This window comes from Bufo gargarizans, chromosome 4 (genome assembly GCF_014858855.1).
Source record: "Bufo gargarizans isolate SCDJY-AF-19 chromosome 4, ASM1485885v1, whole genome shotgun sequence".
NCBI lineage: Eukaryota > Metazoa > Chordata > Amphibia > Anura > Bufonidae > Bufo > Bufo gargarizans.
The window spans coordinates 354,345,673-354,367,169 of NC_058083.1; the positions used below are offsets into that span (position 1 = coordinate 354,345,673).

The 21,497-nt window shown below is 41.8% G+C and overlaps 1 protein-coding gene and 1 non-coding gene across 2 annotated transcripts in view; both read right to left on the reverse strand.

Annotated features, from left to right (window-relative positions):
* Window positions 1-288: 288 nt before the first annotated feature.
* The window catches only part of EXOC8 (exocyst complex component 8), a 74,307-nt gene continuing 53,098 nt past the window's right edge, over window positions 289-21,497 (reverse strand). The window contains exon 2 of the mRNA XM_044289793.1: window positions 289-2,607. Within this exon, the coding sequence (XP_044145728.1) occupies window positions 996-2,607 (1,612 nt within the window). The 3' untranslated portion in view covers window positions 289-995. The remainder of the gene's footprint in view (window positions 2,608-21,497) is intronic.
* On the reverse strand, window positions 9,890-9,975 carry LOC122937054. The gene has a single exon (XR_006389476.1). It is a non-coding gene; the product is annotated as a small nucleolar RNA SNORD71 (small nucleolar RNA).

Sequence of the window (21,497 nt, forward strand, 5' to 3'; positions counted from 1 at the left end):
TGGGATCTGATCGGAAGTGTGATCTGAGGTCATATTAATATTGGGGATCTGATTGGGGCTGTCAGATGAGGTCTGATTAATATTGGTGGTCAGATTGCTGATCTGATGTCTAATGAAAGATATTTTTTTCTTATTGTCCTCTAAAATCTAGGTGCGTCTTATACCGTAAAAATACGGTAAATATATTTGTCGCAGTATGCATATGAAAACCATTTTTGTGCATTCAAAGGTATACCCACATTGAAAGCCCAGCAACATGGTGTTAAAGCGACTCCGACAATAGAAAAGTTATCACCCAGTTTTCAATTTATTCATACATTTTCAGGAGGAGTAACAGAATAATGGCACAAATGCAGAGCTCTAAGAAAAAGTGCTTTAGAATGTCATGGGAAATATGAGTATTTACAAAGACATAAGTCAGGGGAGCTGACAAGTATTCTTTAAGTATGATACACTGATTTACCAATTTAGTCAATTTGCAGTAATAATTAGTGTCAACATACAGTACAAAAGCTTGAATATAAATGAAAGGGATTCTGTCACCAAGTTTTAGGCTATAGATACGGACATGCACGGCTAGACCACGCTAGCATGTCCGCAATATACCGGTCCTATAGGGCCGTGTGCTTTTATTTTCTTTAAAAAAAAAGTATTTTAGAGATATGTAAATTAGTCTTGTAAGGTGTCCAAGGTGCTGTAAGAAACTTCCTGGTGCCCAGCCACGCCTGCCTGTCCCCACGTGGCTGGGCACCAGGAAGGTTCGTACAGCCCCTTGGGCACCTTAAAAAAGGATTTTAGAGAATTAGTCTTGTAAAGAAAATAAAAGCACACAGCCCTATAGGACCGGTATATAGCGCACATGCTAGCGGCGATCTAGCCATGCATGTCCGTATCTCTATAGCCTAAAACTTGGTGACCGAATCCCTTTAAAGCTAAGAAGAAAGCAGGAACAATGTATTATTAGCGAGCACATTTCCTAAAAGACAAGAAAATTACTACACAATGGATGTTGTACCAGGATTAACTCTAACCAATCTGGATATACTTCTCAAATCATGCAACTGTTTGGCTGGCTTACCTACACCTTCCTCAAATCTCTTCTCTACCACAGGTAGAACTGTGTCATATAAAAAAGATGCATTTTGTCTTATAAAACCTCTCTTTTCAAAGTCTTGCTCACATCTCAGACTATAGTCTACATGTTGAACAGCTACCAATATTATTTCTATTAAACCCTCCAGAAGAACCATGTGCAGTTCAGGGAAGTACAATTTAAGTGCTTCTTCCAAAAAGAACATTATTTGCTTAGTAAAAGCAACAATTGTGTAACTGAGATTAACCCAACAGTCATCTCCTGTATACTGTTCAAAATTGTCCACACCACAATTCTGCATCTCTTCCTTCAATTTTGCCAAAGCTTCTGGTGTCATAAGGTTCATTTTCCTCCACATTTCTTCAGAATTACGGTGCTTTGTGGCCTCAATAATAATATCTTTGTTGCTTTGCAAAACAGCTTTTAGATCTTTCACTAAAAAGGCATGCAATATAAATGTCAGATCTAAGCCAATTTCAGACAAATGCTTACAATGTTCTTTTGCAACTTTTACACATTCTGCTGCAGTAGAAAGGCTTTCTTTGCTGTCAAACACCTGCTTACTGAAAGCATCAACAAATATTTTCAAGGCAGAACAGGACCACACAATGAACGCAGAGTAGCAGCCATTGTTCCCAGAAAAATCTATCTCAAACTCTTTGGCTGTTTCGAGTAAACTGGTAAAGAAAACATTGCAAAGTTTATGTACATAAAGTAAAGTTGCTCCCTCTATTCTTAGTTGGCGTATAGCACTATGCACTGCAGTGGCTCTATTTTGCAAGAATAAGCCACATGCTTTTGTTGACTGTCCTAGGCGCACAAGTTGAGAAACAGCTCTGCGTGTCGCTTTTGGGCCTCCTCGTAATGAGCGGTCTGGTGAAAGCTCAAACACCAAAACATCAGTTAGATGTCTTAGACGTGGGTCTACTTTTGTTCTCAAATCCTGCACTGAATAGGTTAATGGTTTATCTTGTAAATAACTATTTAGCTTAGCCAACAAATCAACAGCTCCTTCGAAATTTCTCTGTGCTATGCAGACATCCAAATTGTCAGGGAGCTCTTGAATCCATTCAAAAGATAAATTAACCCTTTCATCCTTTTCCTCTATAGTAGTTTTCTTGTCATTTAAGGAAGGGTTACTTGACACCTCTACCATGGTAGGAGAACACAGTGGATCTTCTTTCTTACATTTCTCCATCAACATTTTATTCTTTTTTGTCTCCTCCAAAAGATCTAGCCATTCTTTCTTAATTTTTGCATTCTCTGCCTGAAAAATTCTGCTCTCTGGAAACATCAAGATCTTAAACATATTTTTCATAGGAGGATTCTCCTTTACATTCACTACAGCAAGATCATCCAGATTATACAAAGCATTATATTTGTACATTCCTCTTCGATTTGGCAATGACGTAGCTATAAGCAGACAATCGTTCATCAGAAATGTATGCACTTTTTGTATAAGCACCATATTATCCACATCAAACTCAGTCAGGTCTCCATTATACAGTAGATACCTGGAAAAAAATAAAAAATAAATTAAAAAAATGCATAGAAAGCATACATGTATACAAGTATAGCAGTTCATGTATGGCTACACTGCCATCAAGAAAGACAGGTGCACTGGATTTCATAATGCAATTTTCAGCACTTTGGAACATAGTAACAGTTTGTAAGGCCGGTTCAGCCTGTTATCCTGCAAACTGATAAAGAGGAAGGCAACCCCCACTCCTACCAGAAGCCAATTTCTCTCATTTTAGGGGGGAAAAAATAAAATATAAATTTCCGACTCCCATCAGGAAGTCATAAAAATTCCTGGATCAACGATCCTCCTCCAGAAATCTAGTAACTATAACCTATATTATACTCCAGAAATACATCCAGGCCCCTCTTGAACTCTTTTAGTGAACTCACCATCACCACCTCCTCAGGCAGAGAGTTCCATAGTCTCACTGCTCTTACCGTAAAAAAATCCTCTTCTATGTACGTAGAGGAGGTCCCCTCGCTACAGTCCTTGGGTATAAATAGAACATGGGAGAGATATGTACTTCCCCGGATGTATTTGTACATAGTTGTTCGATCTCCCCTCAGTTGTCTTTTTTTCTAAACTGAACCCTAATTTTAATCTTTCTGTACTGTAGTCCACCCATGGAATGATTCTGATAACCATGGGGCCAAAACTACACAGCAAAACTCATGCGCTTTGCAGAAAAAATGTTTTTATAGTATTAATATAAATATCTGGTTCTTTGATTCCTTTTCTCCATAAATTACATGCTCTATAACAATTGCCAGGTACCCTTTGACAGCTGAATTCTGCTCTGGGGTTCTATACTGCGGTCCGTAAACAGCAGTGCACCTCACCAATCGCAGACAACTGTATCACTGTCTTGAGGCTTCTGTCCCCGCTGTTCACCCTTATTGGATTCAGGCCTAATAAAGCAGCATAATGGCACAGGTGGCTAAGAAGCAATGACCAAATTGAGACCACCTGTGCTGGATATCAGGTTGAGGGATGACGTCTTTGTGACCGCCTATGCCAAGATGCAGGCAATGCAGATGGAGGCTGGAAGAGGTCTGAGTATTTGACTTTGTTTTGCTGTCAGTTACATTATAACTATTAGGAGCACTATGCGGTGTTGGGCCGCTGTAGGGGACATTATAAGTACAGCCACTTTCACACTCGCGTTTTGGCTATTCGTTTGCGAGATCCGTCATGGGCTCTCACAAGCGGTCCAAAACAGATCAGTTTTTCCCTAATGCATTCTGAATGGAAAAGGATCCGCTCAGAATGCATCAGTTTGCCTCCGATCAGTCTCCATTCCACTCTGGAGGCGGACACCAAAACGCTGCCTGCAGCGTTTTGCTGTCCGCTTGATGAAACTGAGCCATACAGTTTTCTCTGAAACAATAGAAAACGGACCCGTCTCCCATTGACTTTTAATAGAGTTCATGACGAATCCTTCTTGGCTATGTTACAGATAATACAAACGGATCCACTATAGGGGGTATTGTAATCATAAGGGGGAAAACTACTGGGCACTACAGGGGAGAATGATAACTACTGGGGGCACTATATGGGACATGACTATTGGCAGCACAAAAGAGTGCATGATAACTACTGAGGACAATATAGAGGCATTATAGCTACCAGGACACTAAAGGGGAGCATTATAACTACTGTGTGACATTATAGGTGTCCCCATATCTACCAAGGGCCCTATAGGGCATAATAACTACTGAGGGTGCTTTGGGGAAAATAATTTTGACTATGGAGACTTTATTACTACTGTGTGTAATATAGAGCGTATAACTACTAATGAAGAGCACTGGCACTATTAGGGACACTAAATAATTAGGGAATTCTGGGAGAGAATATACCTTGGAGGGGCTTTTGGGTTTGATATTACTATGGGAGGGGGGGGGGAGAGAGACACTATCTTATAACACTCCTGGCTCAAAATCCGTAACCCCTTAAGGACTTAGGATGTACCGGTACGCCATGTTTGCAGAGTCCTTAGGAACTCAGGGCGTACCGGTACGTCCCAAGTTTAAAACTAGATTGCGGAACTGCGGGCGGTGATCGGAACAGGATGTCTGCTGAAATAATTCAGCGGGCATCCTGTCAACGCCGGGGGGTCCTGTGACCCCCCATGTCGGCGATCGCCGCAAACCGCAGGTCAATTCAGACCTGCAGTTTGCAGATTTTATCTTATGCGGCAGCGCTGATCGGAGGTTCCATTGGGTCCCCATGCGGCTGTAGGGGGGACCCGATGGCATGGAAGGCAGCACAATACCTTCCTTAGGCATCTGCGCTGCCTTCCAGTGACGAGCCTGTGAGATCCATCCCCCTGGCTCTCACAGGCCGGAAGCTGTATGAGTAATACGCAAAGTATTGCTCATACAGCAAATGCATTCCAATACAGAAGTATTGGAATGCATTGTAAACTGGATTAGACCCCCAGTAGTTGAAGTCCCAAATTGGGACGAAAAATAAAGTAAAACAAATTGAAAAAATAAAGTTAAAAAAAATGTGAAAAAAATAAAGTAAAAAAAAATTTGAAAAAATAAAGCCCACCCCCACAAAATTAAAAGTTTCAAGTAAAAATAAACAAAAATGTAATTTTCCATTCCAAATAAAGTTAACCAAATCTGACATGCGTCACTTTATTACATATTGTACTTCATGATAGTACTTCCTGATAGCCATAAATTTGAGTAAATATATTTCACCTTTATTTATGAAAAAATCCCAAAGGTATAAAAAAAGAAAAATTCACAATTTTCTAAATTTGAATTTCTCTGCTTCTAAAACAGAAAGTCATACGCAATAAAATATGTATTACTTAACATTTCCCATATGTCTACTTTATGTTGGCATCATTTTGGAAATGTCATTAAAATTTAAGACGTTAGAGGGCTTAGAAGTTTAGAAGCAATTCTTAAAATTTTTAATAAAATTTCCAAAACCCACTTTTTAACCACCTCCGGACGGCCTAACGCAGATGTGCGGCCCGGAGGTGGCGGCCCTGCGCAGAGTCACGCATATATGCGTCATCTCGCGAGGGCCGGGATTTCCTGTGAACGCGCGCACACAGGCGCGCGCGCTCACAGGAACGGAAGGTAAGCGAGTGGATCTCAAGCCTGTCAGCGGCGATCCGAATTTTTTAACCCCTAACCGGTATATTAGACGCTGTTTTCATAACAGCGTCTAATATACCTCCTACCTGGTCCTCTGGTGGTCCCTTTTGTTAGGATCGACCACCAGAGGACTCAGGTAGGTCAGTACAGTCGCACCAAACACCACACTACACTACACCCCCCCGTCACTTATTAACCCCTTATAAACCCCTGATCACCCATGATCACCCCCCTGTCATTGATCACCCCCCTGTCATTGATCACCCCCCTGTCATTGATCACCCCCCTGTCATTGATCACCCCCCTGTCATTGATCACCCCCCTGTCATTGATCACCCCCCTGTCATTGATCACCCCCCTGTCATTGATCACCCCCGTCAGGCTCCGTTCAGACGTCCGTATGATTTTTACGGATCCATGCATACATGGATCGGATCCGCAAAACACATGCGGACGTCTGAATGGAGCCTTACAGGGGGTGATCAATGACAGGCGGGTGATCAGCCATATACACTCCCTGATCACCCCCATCATTTATCACCCCCCTGTAAGGCTCCATTCAGACGTCCGCATGTGTTTTGTGGATCCGATCCATGTATCCATGGATCCGTAAAAAATTATGCGGATGTCTGAATGGAGCCTTACAGGGGGGGTGATCAGTGACAGGGGGGTGATCACCCTGATCACCCCCTGTCATTGATAACCCCCCTGTAAGGCTCCATTCAGACGTCCGCATGTGTTTTGTGGATCCGATCCATGTATCCATGGATCCGTAAAAAAATCATGCACCCTGATCACCCCCTGTCATTGATAACCCCCCTGTAAGGCTCCATTCAGACGTCCGCATGTGTTTTGCGGATCCGATCCATGGATCCGTAAAAATTATACGGACGTCTGAATGGAGCCTTACCAGGGGGGTGATCAGGGAGTCTATATGGGTGATCACCCCCCTGTCATTGATCACCCCCCCCCCTGGTAAGGCTCCATTCAGACATTTTTTTTGGCACAAGTTAGCGGAAATTTTTTCTTTGTTTTTGTTTTTTCTTACTAAGTCTCATATTCTACTAACTTGTGTCAAAAAATAAAATCTCACATGAACTCAGCATACCCCTCACGAAATCCAAATGCGTAAACATTTTTAGACATTTATATTCCAGACGACTTCTCACGCTTTAGGGCCCCTAAAAAGCCAGGGCAGTATAAATACCCCACATGTGACCCCATTTCGGAAAGAAGACACACCAAGGTATTTGCTGAGGGGCATATTGAGTCCATGAAAGATTGAAATTTTTGTCCTAAGTTAGCGGAAAGTGAGACTTTGTGAGAAAAAAACCAAAAAAATCAATTTCCGCTAACTTATGCAAAAAATACAAAATTTCTAGGAACTCGCCAGGCCCCTCATTGAATACCTTGGGGTGTCTTCTTTCCAAAGTGGGGTCACATGTGGGGTATTTATACTGCCCTGGCTTTTTAGGGGCCCGAAAGTGTGAGAAGAAGTCTGGGATCCAAATGTCTAAAAATGCCCTCCTAAAAGGAATTTGGGCCCCTTTGCGCATCTAGGCTGCAAAAAAAGTGTCACACATCTGGTATCGCCGTACTCAGGAGAAGTTGGGGAATGTGTTTTGGGGTGTCATTTTACATATACCCATGCTGGGTGAGAAAAATATCTTGGTCAAATGCCAACTTTGTATAAAAAAAATAGGAAAAGTTGTCTTTTGCCAAGATATTTCTCTCACCCAGCATGGTTATATGTAAAATGGCACCCCAAAACACATTCCCCAACTTCTCCTGAGTACGGCAATACCAGATGTGTGACACTTTTTTGCAGCCAAGGTGGGCAAAGGGGCACATATTGCAAAGTGCACCTTTCGGATTTCACAGGCCATTTTTTACAGATTTTGATTGCAAGGTACTTCTTACACATTTGGGCCCCTAAATTGCCAGGGCAGTATAACTACGCCACAAGTGACCCCATTTTGGAAAGAAGACACCCCAAGGTATTCCGTGAGGGGCATGGCGAGTTCCTAGAATTTTTTATATTTTGTCGCAAGTTAGTGGAATATGAGACTTTGTAAGAAAAAAATAAATTATAAAATAATCATCATTTTCCGCTAACTTGTGACAAAAAATAAAAAGTTCTATGAACTCACTATGCCCATCAGCGAATACCTTAGGGTGTCTACTTTCCGAAATGGGGTCATTTGTGGGGGTTTTCTACTGTTTGGGCATTGTAGAACCTCAGGAATCATGACAGGTGCTCAGAAAGTCAGAGCTGTTTCAAAAAGCGGAAATTCACATTTTTGTACCATAGTAAATGCTATAACTTTTACCCAAACCATTTTTATTTTTTTTGCCCAAACATATTTTTTTATCAAAGACATGTAGAACAATAAATTTGGCGAAAAATTTATATATGGATGTCGTTTTTTTTGCAAAATTTTACAGCTGAAAGTGAAAAATGTAATTTTTTTTGCAAAAAAATCGTTACATTTTGATTAACAAAAAAAGTAAAAATGTCAGCAGCAATAAAATACCACCAAATGAAATCTCCATTAGTGAGAAGAAAAGGAGGTAAAATTCATTTGGGTGGTAAGTTGCATGACCGAGCGATAAACGGTGAAAGGAATGTAGTGCCGAAGTGTAAAAAGTGCTCTGGTCATGAAGGGGGTTTCACCTAGCGGGGCTGAAGTGGTTAAAGGACCAGTTCAGGTCTGAAGTCACTTTGTGGGGCTTACATAGTGGAAACCCCCCATAAATGACCCCATTGTAGAAACTACACACCTCAAGTTACTCAAAACTGATTTTACAAACTTTGTTAACCCTTTAGGTGTTCCACAAGAATTAAAGGAAAATGGAGATGAAATTTCAAAATTTCACTTTTTGGGCAGATTTTCCATTTTATTAAATTTATTTCTTTAACACATTGATGGTTAACAGCCAAACAAAACATTTATTACCCAGATTCTGCGGTTTGCAGAAACACCCCACATGTGGTCGTAAACTGATGTAAGGGCGCATGGCAGGGCGCAGAAGGGAAGGAACGCCGTATGGTTTTTGGAAGGCAGATTTTGCTAAACTGGTTTTAGATGTCATCTCCCACTTAAAGCCCCCCTGATGCACCCTTACAGTAGAAACCCCCAAAAAGTGACCCTATTTTGAAAACTAGGGGATAAGGTGCCAGTTTTATTGGTACTATTTTGGGGTACAAATGATTTTTAATTGCTCTATATTAAGTTTTTTGTGAGGCAAGGTAACTGAAAACTGGCAGTCTTGGCACAGTTTTTTTTTTTTTTTTACAAGATTCATCTGACAGGGTAGATCATGTGCTATTTTTATAGAGCAGGTTGTTACGAACGCAATGATATTAAATAAGTCTACTTTGTTGTTTGTTTCAGTTTTACATAAAGCAATTTTGAAAAAGAAATTATGTTTTTCCGTCTATGCGTGCAGGGGCTCGTTTTTTGCAGAAAGAGTTTAGGTTTTTATTGGTACCATTTTTGGGTACATAGGATTTTTTGATCATTCATTAATACACTTTACGGGGCAAGGGCTGTTTTGGAACAGTTTTTATTTATTTATTTTTACAGCGTTTATCTGAGGGGTTAGGTCATGTGACAGTTTTATAGAGCAGATCGTTACGGACGTGGCAATACCTAATATGTATACTTTTTCTTATTTATTTAAGTTTTACACAATAATAGCATTTCTGAAACAAAAAAAAATGATGTTTTAGTGTCTCCATAGTCTGAGAACCATAGCTTTTTTTATTTTTTGGGCAATTGTCTTAAATAGGGTATCATTTTTTGCGGGATGAGGTGACTGTATGATTGGTACTATTTTGGGGGTCATAAGCCTTTTTGATCGCTTACTGTTGCACTTTTTGTGATTTTTTTTTTAATTTTACATTTTTATTTATTTTTACTTTAATTTTTTTTCACATATTTTTTTTTATCAAGTCCCTCTTGGATCTTGAAGATCCAGAGGGGTTGATGGATGTACTATACTTTGCAATGCTCTTGCATTGCAAAGTATAATACAATCAGATGCCCTGTTGGTGGCAACAGCGGACGCTTTTGCATGGCAGCGCGACAGCCCCGATGGTGGAGAGAGGGCGTCCCCTCCCTCTATTAACCCCATGGATGCCGCTGCTGTGGCATCAATGGGGTTACAGTAGAGTGTCAGCATAGAGATGACACTCTCTGCTGATGGCGGCGGCTCAGGAATAGAGCCGCCGCCATCACACACAGCAGGGGGACCGAACCGCATCAGGGGCAGCGCTGGAAGGGGAGGGGGCGTCACGGCCAACATTGAGGGAGGTGGGGTAGGAGGAATGTATAGGGCGGATCGCATCAGGGCACCAGGCAGGCTGATTGAATGTGGAGAGAGCTTCAGGTGCAGGCAGACACAAGGGGGGCTTGGAGGGGCACAGATCGGGGGACAGCAGCAGGACAGGAGCTTTAATCCAAACACTGTGCAGCACTTGGATTAAAGAGATGCCATGACGTCTATACACGTGGTAGCTGCACGGGGTATGTGCAGGTATCACATATATACGGATTGCGGTCGTGAAGGGGTCAAGAAAAATTGGTAAAGAAATTGGTTAACATATCACAGGACCTAACCGCTCAGATGAACACAGTAAAAAAAAAAAAAAAAAAAAAACTGTGCTAAATAAAAAAAAAATTGTCACCTTACATCACAAAAAGTACAACAGCAAGCGATCAAAAAGGCGTTTGCCCACCAGAATAGTACCAATCTAACCGTCACCTCATCCCGCAAAAAATTAGCCCCTAGCCCCTACCTGAGACAATCGCCCAAAAAATAAACTATGGTTCAGAATATGGAGACACTAAAACAAAAAATTTTTTGTTTCAAAAATGATATTATTGTGTAAAACTTACATAAATAGAAAAAAAAGCATACATATTAGGTATCACCGCGTCCGTATCAACTGGCTCTATAAAAATATCACATGACCTAACCCCTCAGATAAACACTGTAAAAAAATAAAAACTAGTAAACCATTTTATATTTGCCAGTCATCTCATCCCGCAAAAAATGAGACCCTACCTAAGATAATCGCCCCAAAACTGAAAAAACTATGGAAACTAAAACATGATTATTTTTTTTGTTTAAAAAAAAAGAAATCATTGTGTAAAACAATAAAAAAAAAAAAAAAAGTATACATATTAGGTATCGCCGCATCTGTGACAACCTGGTCTATAAAAATATCACATGATCTAACCTGTCAGATGAATGTTGTAAATAACAAAAAATAAAAACTGTGCTAAAACAGCTATTTCTTGTTACCTTGCCTCACAAAGTGTAATATAGAGCAACCAAAAATCATATGTACCCTAAACTAGTACCAACAATACTGCCACCCTATCCCGTAGTTTCTAAAATTGGGTCACTTTTTTGGAGTTTTTACTCTACGGCTGCATCGGGGGGCTTTAAATGGGACATGGTGTAAAAAAAAAAAAAAAAAAAAAAAAAAAAAAAAAGAAACGTCCAGCAAAAACCTGCCTTCCAAAAACCGTATGGAATTCCTTTTCTTTTGCGCCCTGCCATGTGCCTGTACAATAGTTTACGACCACATATGGGGTGTTTCTGTAAACTACAGAATCAGTGGCATAAATATTAAGTTTTGTTTGGCTGTTAACCCTTGCTTTGTTACTGGGGAAAAATGGATTAAAATAGAAAATTTGCCCAAAAATTGAAATTCTGAAATTTCATCTACATTTGTCAATAACTTTTGTGGAACACCTAAAGGGTAAACAATGTTTGTAAATTCTGTTTTGAATACCTTGAGGGATGTAGTTTCTTAGATGGGGTCACTTTTGGCAATCCTTTCCTTCTGCACCCTGCTGTGTGCCCGTACAGCGGTTTACAACCACATGTGGGGTGTTTCTGTAAACTACAGAATCAGGGCCATAAATATTGAGTTTGGTTTGGCTGTTAACCCTTGCTTTGTAACTGGAAAAAAAAAAAAAAAAAATGGAAAATCTGCTCAAAAAGTGAAATCTTGAAATTGTATCTATTTTCCATTAATTCTTGTGGAACACCTAAAGGGTTAACGATGTTTGTAAAATCAGTTTTGAATACCTTGAGGGTTGTAGTTTCTCACATGGCGTCACCTTTATGGAGTTTCTACTCTAGGGGTGCATCAGGGGGGATTCAAATGGGACATGGTGTCCAAAAAAAAACAGTCCAGCAAAACCTGCCTTCAAAAAACCGTATGGCATTCCTTTCCTTCTGCGCCCTGCCGTGTGCCTGTACAGCAGTTTACGACCACACATGGGGTGTTTCTGTAAACTACAGAATCAGGACCATAAATATTGAGTTTGGTTTGGCTGTTAACCCTTGCTTTGTAACTGGAAAAAAAATATTAAAATGGAAAATCTGCCAATAAAGGGAAATTTTGAAATTTTATCTCTATTTTCCATTAATTCTTGTGGAACAGCTACTGGCACTGCGCAAGTGCGAGCTCGCGCATCGCGAGATTGCGGCAATCTATAGGTGATGAAAGGAGGAGATTCGGAGGACATAGGCAGTGCTGGGCTCCTTCACAGGCGGGCGTGGCTGGGCACCAGGAAGGTTCGTATAGCCCCTTGGGCACCTACAAGATTAATTTACATATCTCAAAAATCCTTTTTTAAAGAAAATAAAAGCACACAGCCCTATAGGACAGGATATGCTCGCGGCGACCTAGCCACGCATGTCCGCATCTCTATAGCCCAAAACTTGGTGACAGAATCCCTTTAACCGCCTCAGGACCGCCGCACGCAGGATTGCGCCCTGGCAGCGGCCCTGTTATTCCTCCTGGACGCGCCGATGTGTCCTCTCACGAGACGCAAAATTTCGGGCAGAGCCGGCCCGCACATGCGCAGTGCGGGCCGGGAATAGTTACAGGAGAAGTTCATCATCAGTCTGCCAGCCAATGATCATCGCTGGCAGGCTGGTGACTAAAAAATCTAATCAGAAGCCATATAACACCTTATATTTATAAATATAAGGTGTTAAATGGCTTCTGTGCTCCTCTGCTGGTCCTTTTCGTCTGTTGGTCCCAGCGTGAGTACACCAAACACTACACTTAGCCTCCAGATCACCCCACATGACCCCAATTAACCCCTGTCAATCACTAGTGAAAGGGAAAAAAGTGATAAGTGTAAACTGCCACTTTTTTTTTCCACTAGTATTGACGGTTAGGTTTTAGTATAGTTTAGGCCCCTTTGTTAGGTAGTTAGCGTCGGTTAGCGCCCAGCCCACCGCACCTCAGTCACTGATTCGCTGATTAGCATATCGCTAATCAGCATTGGTACTTTTATAGTATCTGTAAGTGATCAGAACTGATCACAGTCAGATCTATAATAGTATTAGTGTCACCTTAGTTCGCCCTCCACCCAAAACGCAGTGTTTGCCCGATCAGGCCTGATCGGTCGCCCACACGTGCATTCACCCACGGCCACCCCGCCGCAGTTACTATTTTTTATTTAATCACTGCACAATCACTACACAAGTGCTGCGGCGATTAAAAAAAAATAAAAAATCCCCCAAAAAAAATCAGTTTTGATATTTTTTTTTTTATCAATCGCAGCGGCTTCTGGTACTTCGCTAGCCTCCCATTTGTAAGACAGGCTTGCTTTTTTTCTTGGGTAGTCTCAGGGAATACCCCCTAAATTTAGTTGACCAAATAGCAAGTAAGGGGTAATTTTCTGAAGAGGCCTACAGGCTTCTGACCCAGTCGGATGAGGAATGGAAACCCTCATCTGACGAATCCAGCGGGTCAGAATACGAACCTGTAGAAAGCAGTGGCATTCTGACCCAAAGTTCGGATGATGAGGTTGAGGTCCCTGATACCACCAGGCGTACCCGTCCCAGTGTTGCTAGACCACAGGTTGCGCAGGATCCGCTTCAAGGGCAGCAGAGCGGGGCTGGCGCTGTCTGATTACGTGGTGAGGCATACACCCATCCTGGACCTAGTACCAGCACTGCCGTACAACACTGTGAAGTGGCGAGCACCAGAAGGGCAGTTGAAGCTGGTACGGTGGCGCGTGCATTAGTTCCCCCGTCGCAGCCGCACCAGTAGTTCCCCCTTTCACCACCCAGTCTGGAGTTCGGGTTGAGACAGCTCAGATGGGATCGGCACAGTTTTTTTTTTTTTTTTGTTTTTTTTTAGCTGTTCTTGACTGCGGAGCTTTTGGACTTAGTTGTGGCAGAAACAAACCAGTATGCCACTCAATTTATAGCCGCCAACCCGGGAAGCTTTTATGCCCATTTCCGGTGGAAACCCGTCCAAGTTTCTGAATTTAAAACTTTTCTGGGCCTTCTCCTCAACATGGGCCTAACAAGAAAGCATGAACTGCGGTCATATTGGTCCATGAACCCAATTCATCACGATCTGAGAACATCCTGCGTTTCCTGCACTTTAGTGACAACAGCACCTCTCGTCCCAGAGGCCAACCAGCTTTTGACCGGCGCCACAAAATTCGGCCCCTCATATAGCACTTTAACACCAAATTTGCCGATTTGTATACCCATGAGCAAAACATCTGCATAGACGATTCCCTTATACATTTTACCGGGCGCCTTGGCTTTAAACAATACATCCCAAGCAAGCGCGCCCGGTATGGGGTCAAATTGTTTAAGCTCTGTGAAAGGGCCACAGGCTATACAAACAAATTTAGAGTCTATGAGGGTAAACATCAGACCCTGGAGCCGGTGACCCTGGAGCCCTGACTACCTGGGAAGCAGTGGGAAGACAGTCTGGGACTTGGCGTCACCCTTATTTGGCAAGGGGTACCATCTTTATGTGGACAATTTTTACACAAGTGTGCCCCTCTTCAAGCATTTGTTTATAGAAAAGATTGGCTGCTGTGGCACCACGTGAACTAGTCGCCGGGGCTTCCCCCAATGGCTTGTTACCATCCATCTTGCAATGGGGGAGAGGGCTGCCTTGTAAACAAAGAACTGCTCGCGGTGAAATGGAGAGACAAGCGTGACGTTTACATGCTCTCCTCCTTTCACGCAGACACAACAATACAAATTGAACGAGCAACCAGTGTCATTGAAAAGCCCCTCTCGGTCCACGACTATAATTTGCTCATGGGAGGGGTGGACTTCAATGACCAGATGTTGGCTCCCTATTTACTTTCCCGCAGAACCAGACGCTGGTATAAGAAGGTGTCTGTATATTTAATTCAATTGGCCCTGTATAATAGTTTTGTTCTCTACAGTAAGGCTGGGAGAACAAGATCCTTCCTCAAATTTCAGGAAGAGATCATCGAGAACCTCCTGTATCCAGGAGGTTCCGTGGCCCCAACCACCAGTGTAGTGAGCCGTCTACACGAGCGACATTTCCCCAATGTCGTTGCTGGTACCTCAACCCAACCGTCACCCCGAAAAAGATGTCGTGTCTGTAGCAGGAGTGGAATAAGGCGTGACACCCGCTATTTCTGTCCTGACTGCCCTGCCCTATGCATAGGGGATTGTTTCCGGAAGTACCACACACAGGTACACTATGAGCATAGGGATTGCGTCACACAGGACAGGCACACAGGGCTCTTAGGGCCCTTTCACTCACAGCTGCTGTAAACCTCTCTTTTCACCTGGGACAAAGGGCATAATGTACTTCGCCACATCTCTGGGCTATTTGCGCTTTGCACATTGTCACGTGGGGAAGGAGAGGTTTCTCCTATAAAGGTAAAAAAAAGCAAAAAAAATAAAAATCACCGGTAAGCAAAAAAGTTAATGTTCTGTTCCAAAAGTTCAATAAAGTTTATAAAAGTTAATGTTAATAAATTTATTGTGTGGCGGCCTGTTTTTTTTTTTTTTTACCTTCTAGGTGGACCAACCAATGAACCAGCTGCAGCACTGATGTGCATTCTGATAGAAGCATTGCGCTGCTGTCAGATTACACAAAAGTCGGTGTATGCAGCGCTGCAATATGAGATTTATCCTCTGCAGTAAAAAAGATATGTTTGCTGAGGCTTATGAGCTGAGGGGCAGTGTTAATATGCTTTGGCAAACACTTTGTATATAAAAAATAAATAAATCCTGGCAATGATTTATTCACCCACATCGATTGATATGAATCGAGAAAATCGGGTTTGCCAGGGCATACGAGCTGAGTGGGTTTGGATGTTGGGCGGAGCTCCTATGTCCTGGCAGATGCCTTTCCCCTCCTCTTTATTTTTTGGCAGAGATATTTTCATCCACATTGATCGATGCAAATGAAGAAATCTGTGCCATCCATGTTTTCTTTCAGCCCAGAGGCTGAATGGAAAAAAAAAAAAATCTCATTACCCGTATGCTCAATATAAGCAGAAACTCCTAATGCTGGCCATACATGTAATGATTACGGAGACCCTCAAATGCCAGGGCAGTACAAACATACCACAAATGACCCCATTTTGGAAAGAAGACCCCAAGGTATTCGCTGTGGGGCATATTGAGTCCATGAAAGAGACTTTGTGAGGGGGGGGAAAAAAAATATCAATTTCCGCTAACTTCTTCTATGAACTTGCCATGCCCCTCATGGAATACCTTGGGGTGTCTTCTTTCCAAAATGGGGTCACATGTGGGGTATTTATACTGCCCTGGCATTTTAGGGGCCCTAAAGCGTGAGAAGTAGTCTGGAATTAAAATGTCTAAAAATGCCCTCCTAAAAGGAATTTGGGCCCCTTTGCGCACCTAGGCTATACAAAAGTGTCACACATGTGGTATCGCCGTGCTCAGGAGAAGTTGAGCAATGTGTTTTGGGGTGTATTTTTACATATACTCATGCTGGGTGAGAGAAATGTCTCTCTAAATGTCAACTTTTCCCCCTTTTTTTTTTTTTTTTTTTTTTATATATATACAAAAAGGGGGAAAAGTTGACATTTAGAGAGACATTTCTCTCACCCAGCATGAGTATATGTAAAAATACACCCCAAAACACATTGCCCTACTTCTGAGTACGGCGATAGTACATGTGTGACACTTTTTTGCAGCCTAGGTGGGCAAAGGGGCCCAAATTCTAAAGAGCACCTTTAGGATTTCACAGGGCATTTTTTTACACATTTGAATTTCAAACTACTCACGCATTAGGGTCCCTAAAATGCCAGGGCAGTATAAATACCCCACAAGTGACCTTATTTTGGAAAGAAGACACCCCAAGGTATTTCGTGATGAACTTAGTGAGTTCATGGAAGTTTTTATTTTTTGTTGCAAGTTAGTGGAATATGAGACTTTGTAAGAAAAAAATTAATAAAATCATAATTTTCCGCTAACTTGTGAAAAAAAAATAAAGTTCTATGAACTCACTATGCCCATCAGCGAATACCTTAGGGTGTCTACTTTCCGAAAGGAGGTCATTTGTGGGGTGTTTCTACTGTCTGATTTGTAGGAAACATGACAGGTGCTCAGAAAGTCAGAGCTGCTTCAAAATGCGGAAATTCACATTTTTGTACCATAGTTTGTAAACGCTATAACTTTTGCGCAAACCAATAAATACACTTATTGCATTTCAAAAAAAGTAAAAATGTCAGCAGCAATGAAATACCACCAAATGAAAGCTCTATTAGTGAGAAGAAAATGAGGTAAAATCCATTTGGGTGGTAAGTTGTATGACAGAGCAATAAACCGTGAAAGTAGTGTAGTGCAGAATTGTAAACCGTGGTCTGGACAGTAAGGGGGTTTAAGCTAGGGAAGCTGAGGTGGTTAAGGTGAAATAGGGCTGAGTCCTTAAAGGGAACCTGTCACCGGGATTTTGGGTATAGAGCTGAGGACACAGGTTGCTAGATGGCCGCTAGCACATCTGCAATACCCAGTCCCGTTAGCTCTGTATGCTTTCATTGTGTAAAAAAACCTATTTGATACATATGCAAATTAACCTGAGATGAGTCCTGTAGGTGAGATGAGTCAGGGACAGGACTCATCTCAGGTTAATTTGCATATGTATCAAATAGTTTTTTTTACACAATAAAAGCACACAGAGCTATGGGGATTGGGTATTGCGGATGTGCTAGCGGCCATCTAGCAGCCCATGTCCTCAGCTCTATGCCCAAAATCCCGGTGACAGGTTCCCTTTAAGGGGTTAAAGGGGTTGTGCCACGTTTGTTATTTCCAGTCCATAGGATAGGGAATAACTATAGTTAAGTCCCGAAATATTTGGACAGTGACAAGTTTTTGGCATTTAAGCAGTTTACCAAAACATATTCAAGATACACTTATATAATCAATAAGTGCACTCTCCACTATAATTTCAGAGTATTTACATCCTAACTGGAGTAAGGGTTTAGGAATTACAGCTCTTTAATATGTAGCTGCCTCTTTATCAAGGACCAAGGGTAATTGTACAATTATCTCGAAAGCTATTGAATGGCCTGCATGGGCTATTCCCTTGTTAATTCATCACCAATAAAGCAGGTTAAAAGGTCTGGAGTTAATTTCAGGTGTGGCATTTGCAGTTGGAAGCTGTTGCTGTGAACCCACAACATGCGGTCAAAGGAGCTCTCAACGGAAGTGAAACAGACCATCATTAAGCTGACAAATATAGAAGAAATCCATCTGAGAGCTAGTGGAAATGTTAGAAGTGGCCAGTTGGTACATTCTGGTAAGACACACAAAAAAAAAAACAAAAAAACACACACACACACACACACACACACACAACACACACTGGTGAGCTCAGGAACTCAAACAGGCCTGGATGTGCACGGAAGACAACAGTGGTGGATGATCAAAGAATCCTTCCCATGATGTAAAAATGACGAATGTTACGCTCACAGTGATCCAGTATCCTGAAAGTCTACATGACAGAACATCCCAGATAGGACAGGAAAAAACAGAGAGGCTTATATCCTCACCTCTTCCCTCCACTAATAGTGTATTTTTTAATAGAAATCTATGGATAAAGGAATCAAATAGAAAACCATAAGAGAAGAAAATATGGTGGGAATAATGTGCTGTCACAGACTTCCAGGAAACCAGATTACTGGTGAGTATACAGGTCCTTCTCAAAAAATTAGCATATTGTGATAAAGTTCATTATTTTCTGTAATGTACTGATAAACATTAGACTTTCATATATTTTAGATTCATTACACACCAACTGAAGTAGTTCAAGACTTTTATTGTTTTAATATTGATGATTTTGGCATACAGCTCATGAAAACCCAAAATTCCTATCTAAAAAAATTAGCATATCATGAAAAGGTTCTCTAAACGAGCTATTAACCTAATCATCTGAATCAACTAATTAACTCTAAACACCTGCAAAAGATTCCTGAGGCTTTTAAAAACTCCCAGCCTGGTTCATTACTCAAAACAGCAATCATGGGTAAGACTGCCGACCTGACTGCTGTCCAGAAGGCCATCATTGACACCCTCAAGCAAGAGGGTAAGACACAGAAAGAAATTTCTGAACGAATAGGCTGTTCCCAGAGTGCTGTGTCAAGGCACCTCAGTGGGAAGTCTGTGGGAAGGAAAAAGTGTGGCAGAAAACGCTGCACAACGAGAAGAGGTGACCGGACCCTGAGGAAGATTGTGGAGAAGGACCGATTCCAGACCTTGGGGGACCTGCGGAAGCAGTGGACTGAGTCTGGAGTAGAAACATCCAGAGCCACCGTGTACAGGCGTGTGCAGGAAATGGGCTACAGGTGCCGCATTCCCCAGGTCAAGCCACTTTTGAACCAGAAACAGCAGCAGAAGCGCCTGACCTGGGCTACAGAGAAGCAGCACTGGATCAAGGTGCCAGAGTCTGGAGGAAGACTGGGGAGAGGGAAATGCCAAAATGCCTGAAGTCCAGTGTCAAGTACCCACAGTCAGTGATGGTCTGGGGTGCCATGTCAGCTGCTGGTGTTGGTCCACTGTGTTTTATCAAGGGCAGGGTCAATGCAGCTAGCTATCAGGAGATTTTGGAGCACTTCATGCTTCCATCTGCTGAAAAGCTTTATGGAGATGAAGATTTCATTTTTAAACACGACCTGGCACCTGCTCACAGTGCCAAAACCACTGGTATATGGTTTACTGACCATGGTATTACTGTGCTCAATTGGCCTGCCAACTCTCCTGACCTGAACCCCATAGAGAATCTGTGGGATATTGGGAAGAGAAAGTTGAGAGACGCAAGACCCAACACTCTGGATGAGCTTAAGGCCGCTATCGAAGCATCCTGGGCCTCCATAACACCTCAGCAGTGCCACAGGCTGAGTGCCTCCATGCCACGCCGCATTGAAGCAGTGATTTCTGCAAAAGGATTCCCGACCAAGTATTGAGTGCATAACTGAACAGAATTATTTGAAGGTTGACTTTTTTTGTATTAAAAACACTTTTCTTTTATTGGTCGGATGAAATATGCTAATTTTTTGAGATAGGAAATTTGGGTTTTCATGAGCTGTATGCCAAAATCATCAATATTAAAACAATAAAAGGCTTGAACTACTTCAGTTGGTGTGTAATGAATCTAAAATATATGAAAGTCTAATGTTTATCAGTACATTACATAAAATAATGAACTTTATCACAATATGCTAATTTTTTGAGAAGGACCTGTAGTACTCATTTCCCCAGTCGTCTCCATGACAGCACAATTTTTTTTTTAGGGAGGGACAACAGCACCAAAGGACTTTCCTTCAAAGGGCCATATGCTCGCTTGCAAAAACATCCAGTTTATAATCTTTAGCAATAATATGGGCCTTCTTTAAAGTTGTGGCCCTACTAATCTGCTCTAGAGATGCCAAAGATCTTTCCGCCCAAGAAGCTGAAATGGCTCTAGTCGAATAAGCCCTTAAGGAAGGAGGAGCCTCTTTGCCTGCTGCTTTATAGGCCTCTGCAATTGCAGATCTTATCCAGCAGGAAATAAACTTTTTGACGCCTTCTTCCCTTTGTTTGGAGCACAACATTTTATAAACAGGTTCTTATCCATTCACCAGCTCTTTGTTGCTTCCATATAATGTAGAACAGCCCACATTTTTGACTCTTGATCATTTTTAGGACTAACACAAAATGATGGTATTACAATGTCCTGGGATCTATGAAAAGAGATAACTTTTGGCAGACAACTCCAATCTAACTTAAATATTAACTTGTCTTCAAAAATCGTTCCTTAAGTGGTAGATATGTCTGGCTGAGGAAATTGCCACCAAGAATATAGTCTTAATGGTAAGCCATTTAATGGATATGGATTCTAGTCATTCAAAAGTACCATATTAAAGTTCAAAGGGGCTACCATGCTCTTGATTCTAGGCCTGAGCCTGTCTGCAGCTCTAAGGAATCTGGATACATGATTAGGGCTTGTACTGTAAAGTGCCGAAACCTACATTCAAAGCATATTTGGAGAGAGACCCAAGTCCAACCCTTCTTGCAAGAACTCAAGGATAAGGGGAATATTGGGAGATGACTAATTGAATTTATCCCCACACCAAGAAGCACATTTCTTCCACACTTTCAAATAAGTCTTGGTAGTATTTAACTTTCTACTAAACAGCAAGTTATTACTTTCTCTGATAATCCCAATTTTAACAGGATAGATTCCTCAGCATCCACACTGATAATTTCAGTAATTTGGCATTGGGATAATTGATTGGACCATGGGATAGGAGATCCAAACTCTGTTGAAGGAGTATAGGGTCCTCCCTGCTGAAGGACCTCCTAAGACCAAACCAGCCTCTATTGAGCCAGAATGGTACCACAAGGATTAATGTGCAGATCTCTGACTGAAATTTCTGCAGAACTCTGGGAATCCGTGGATTAGGAGGAAATGCATAGACTAGGTTGGATGTCC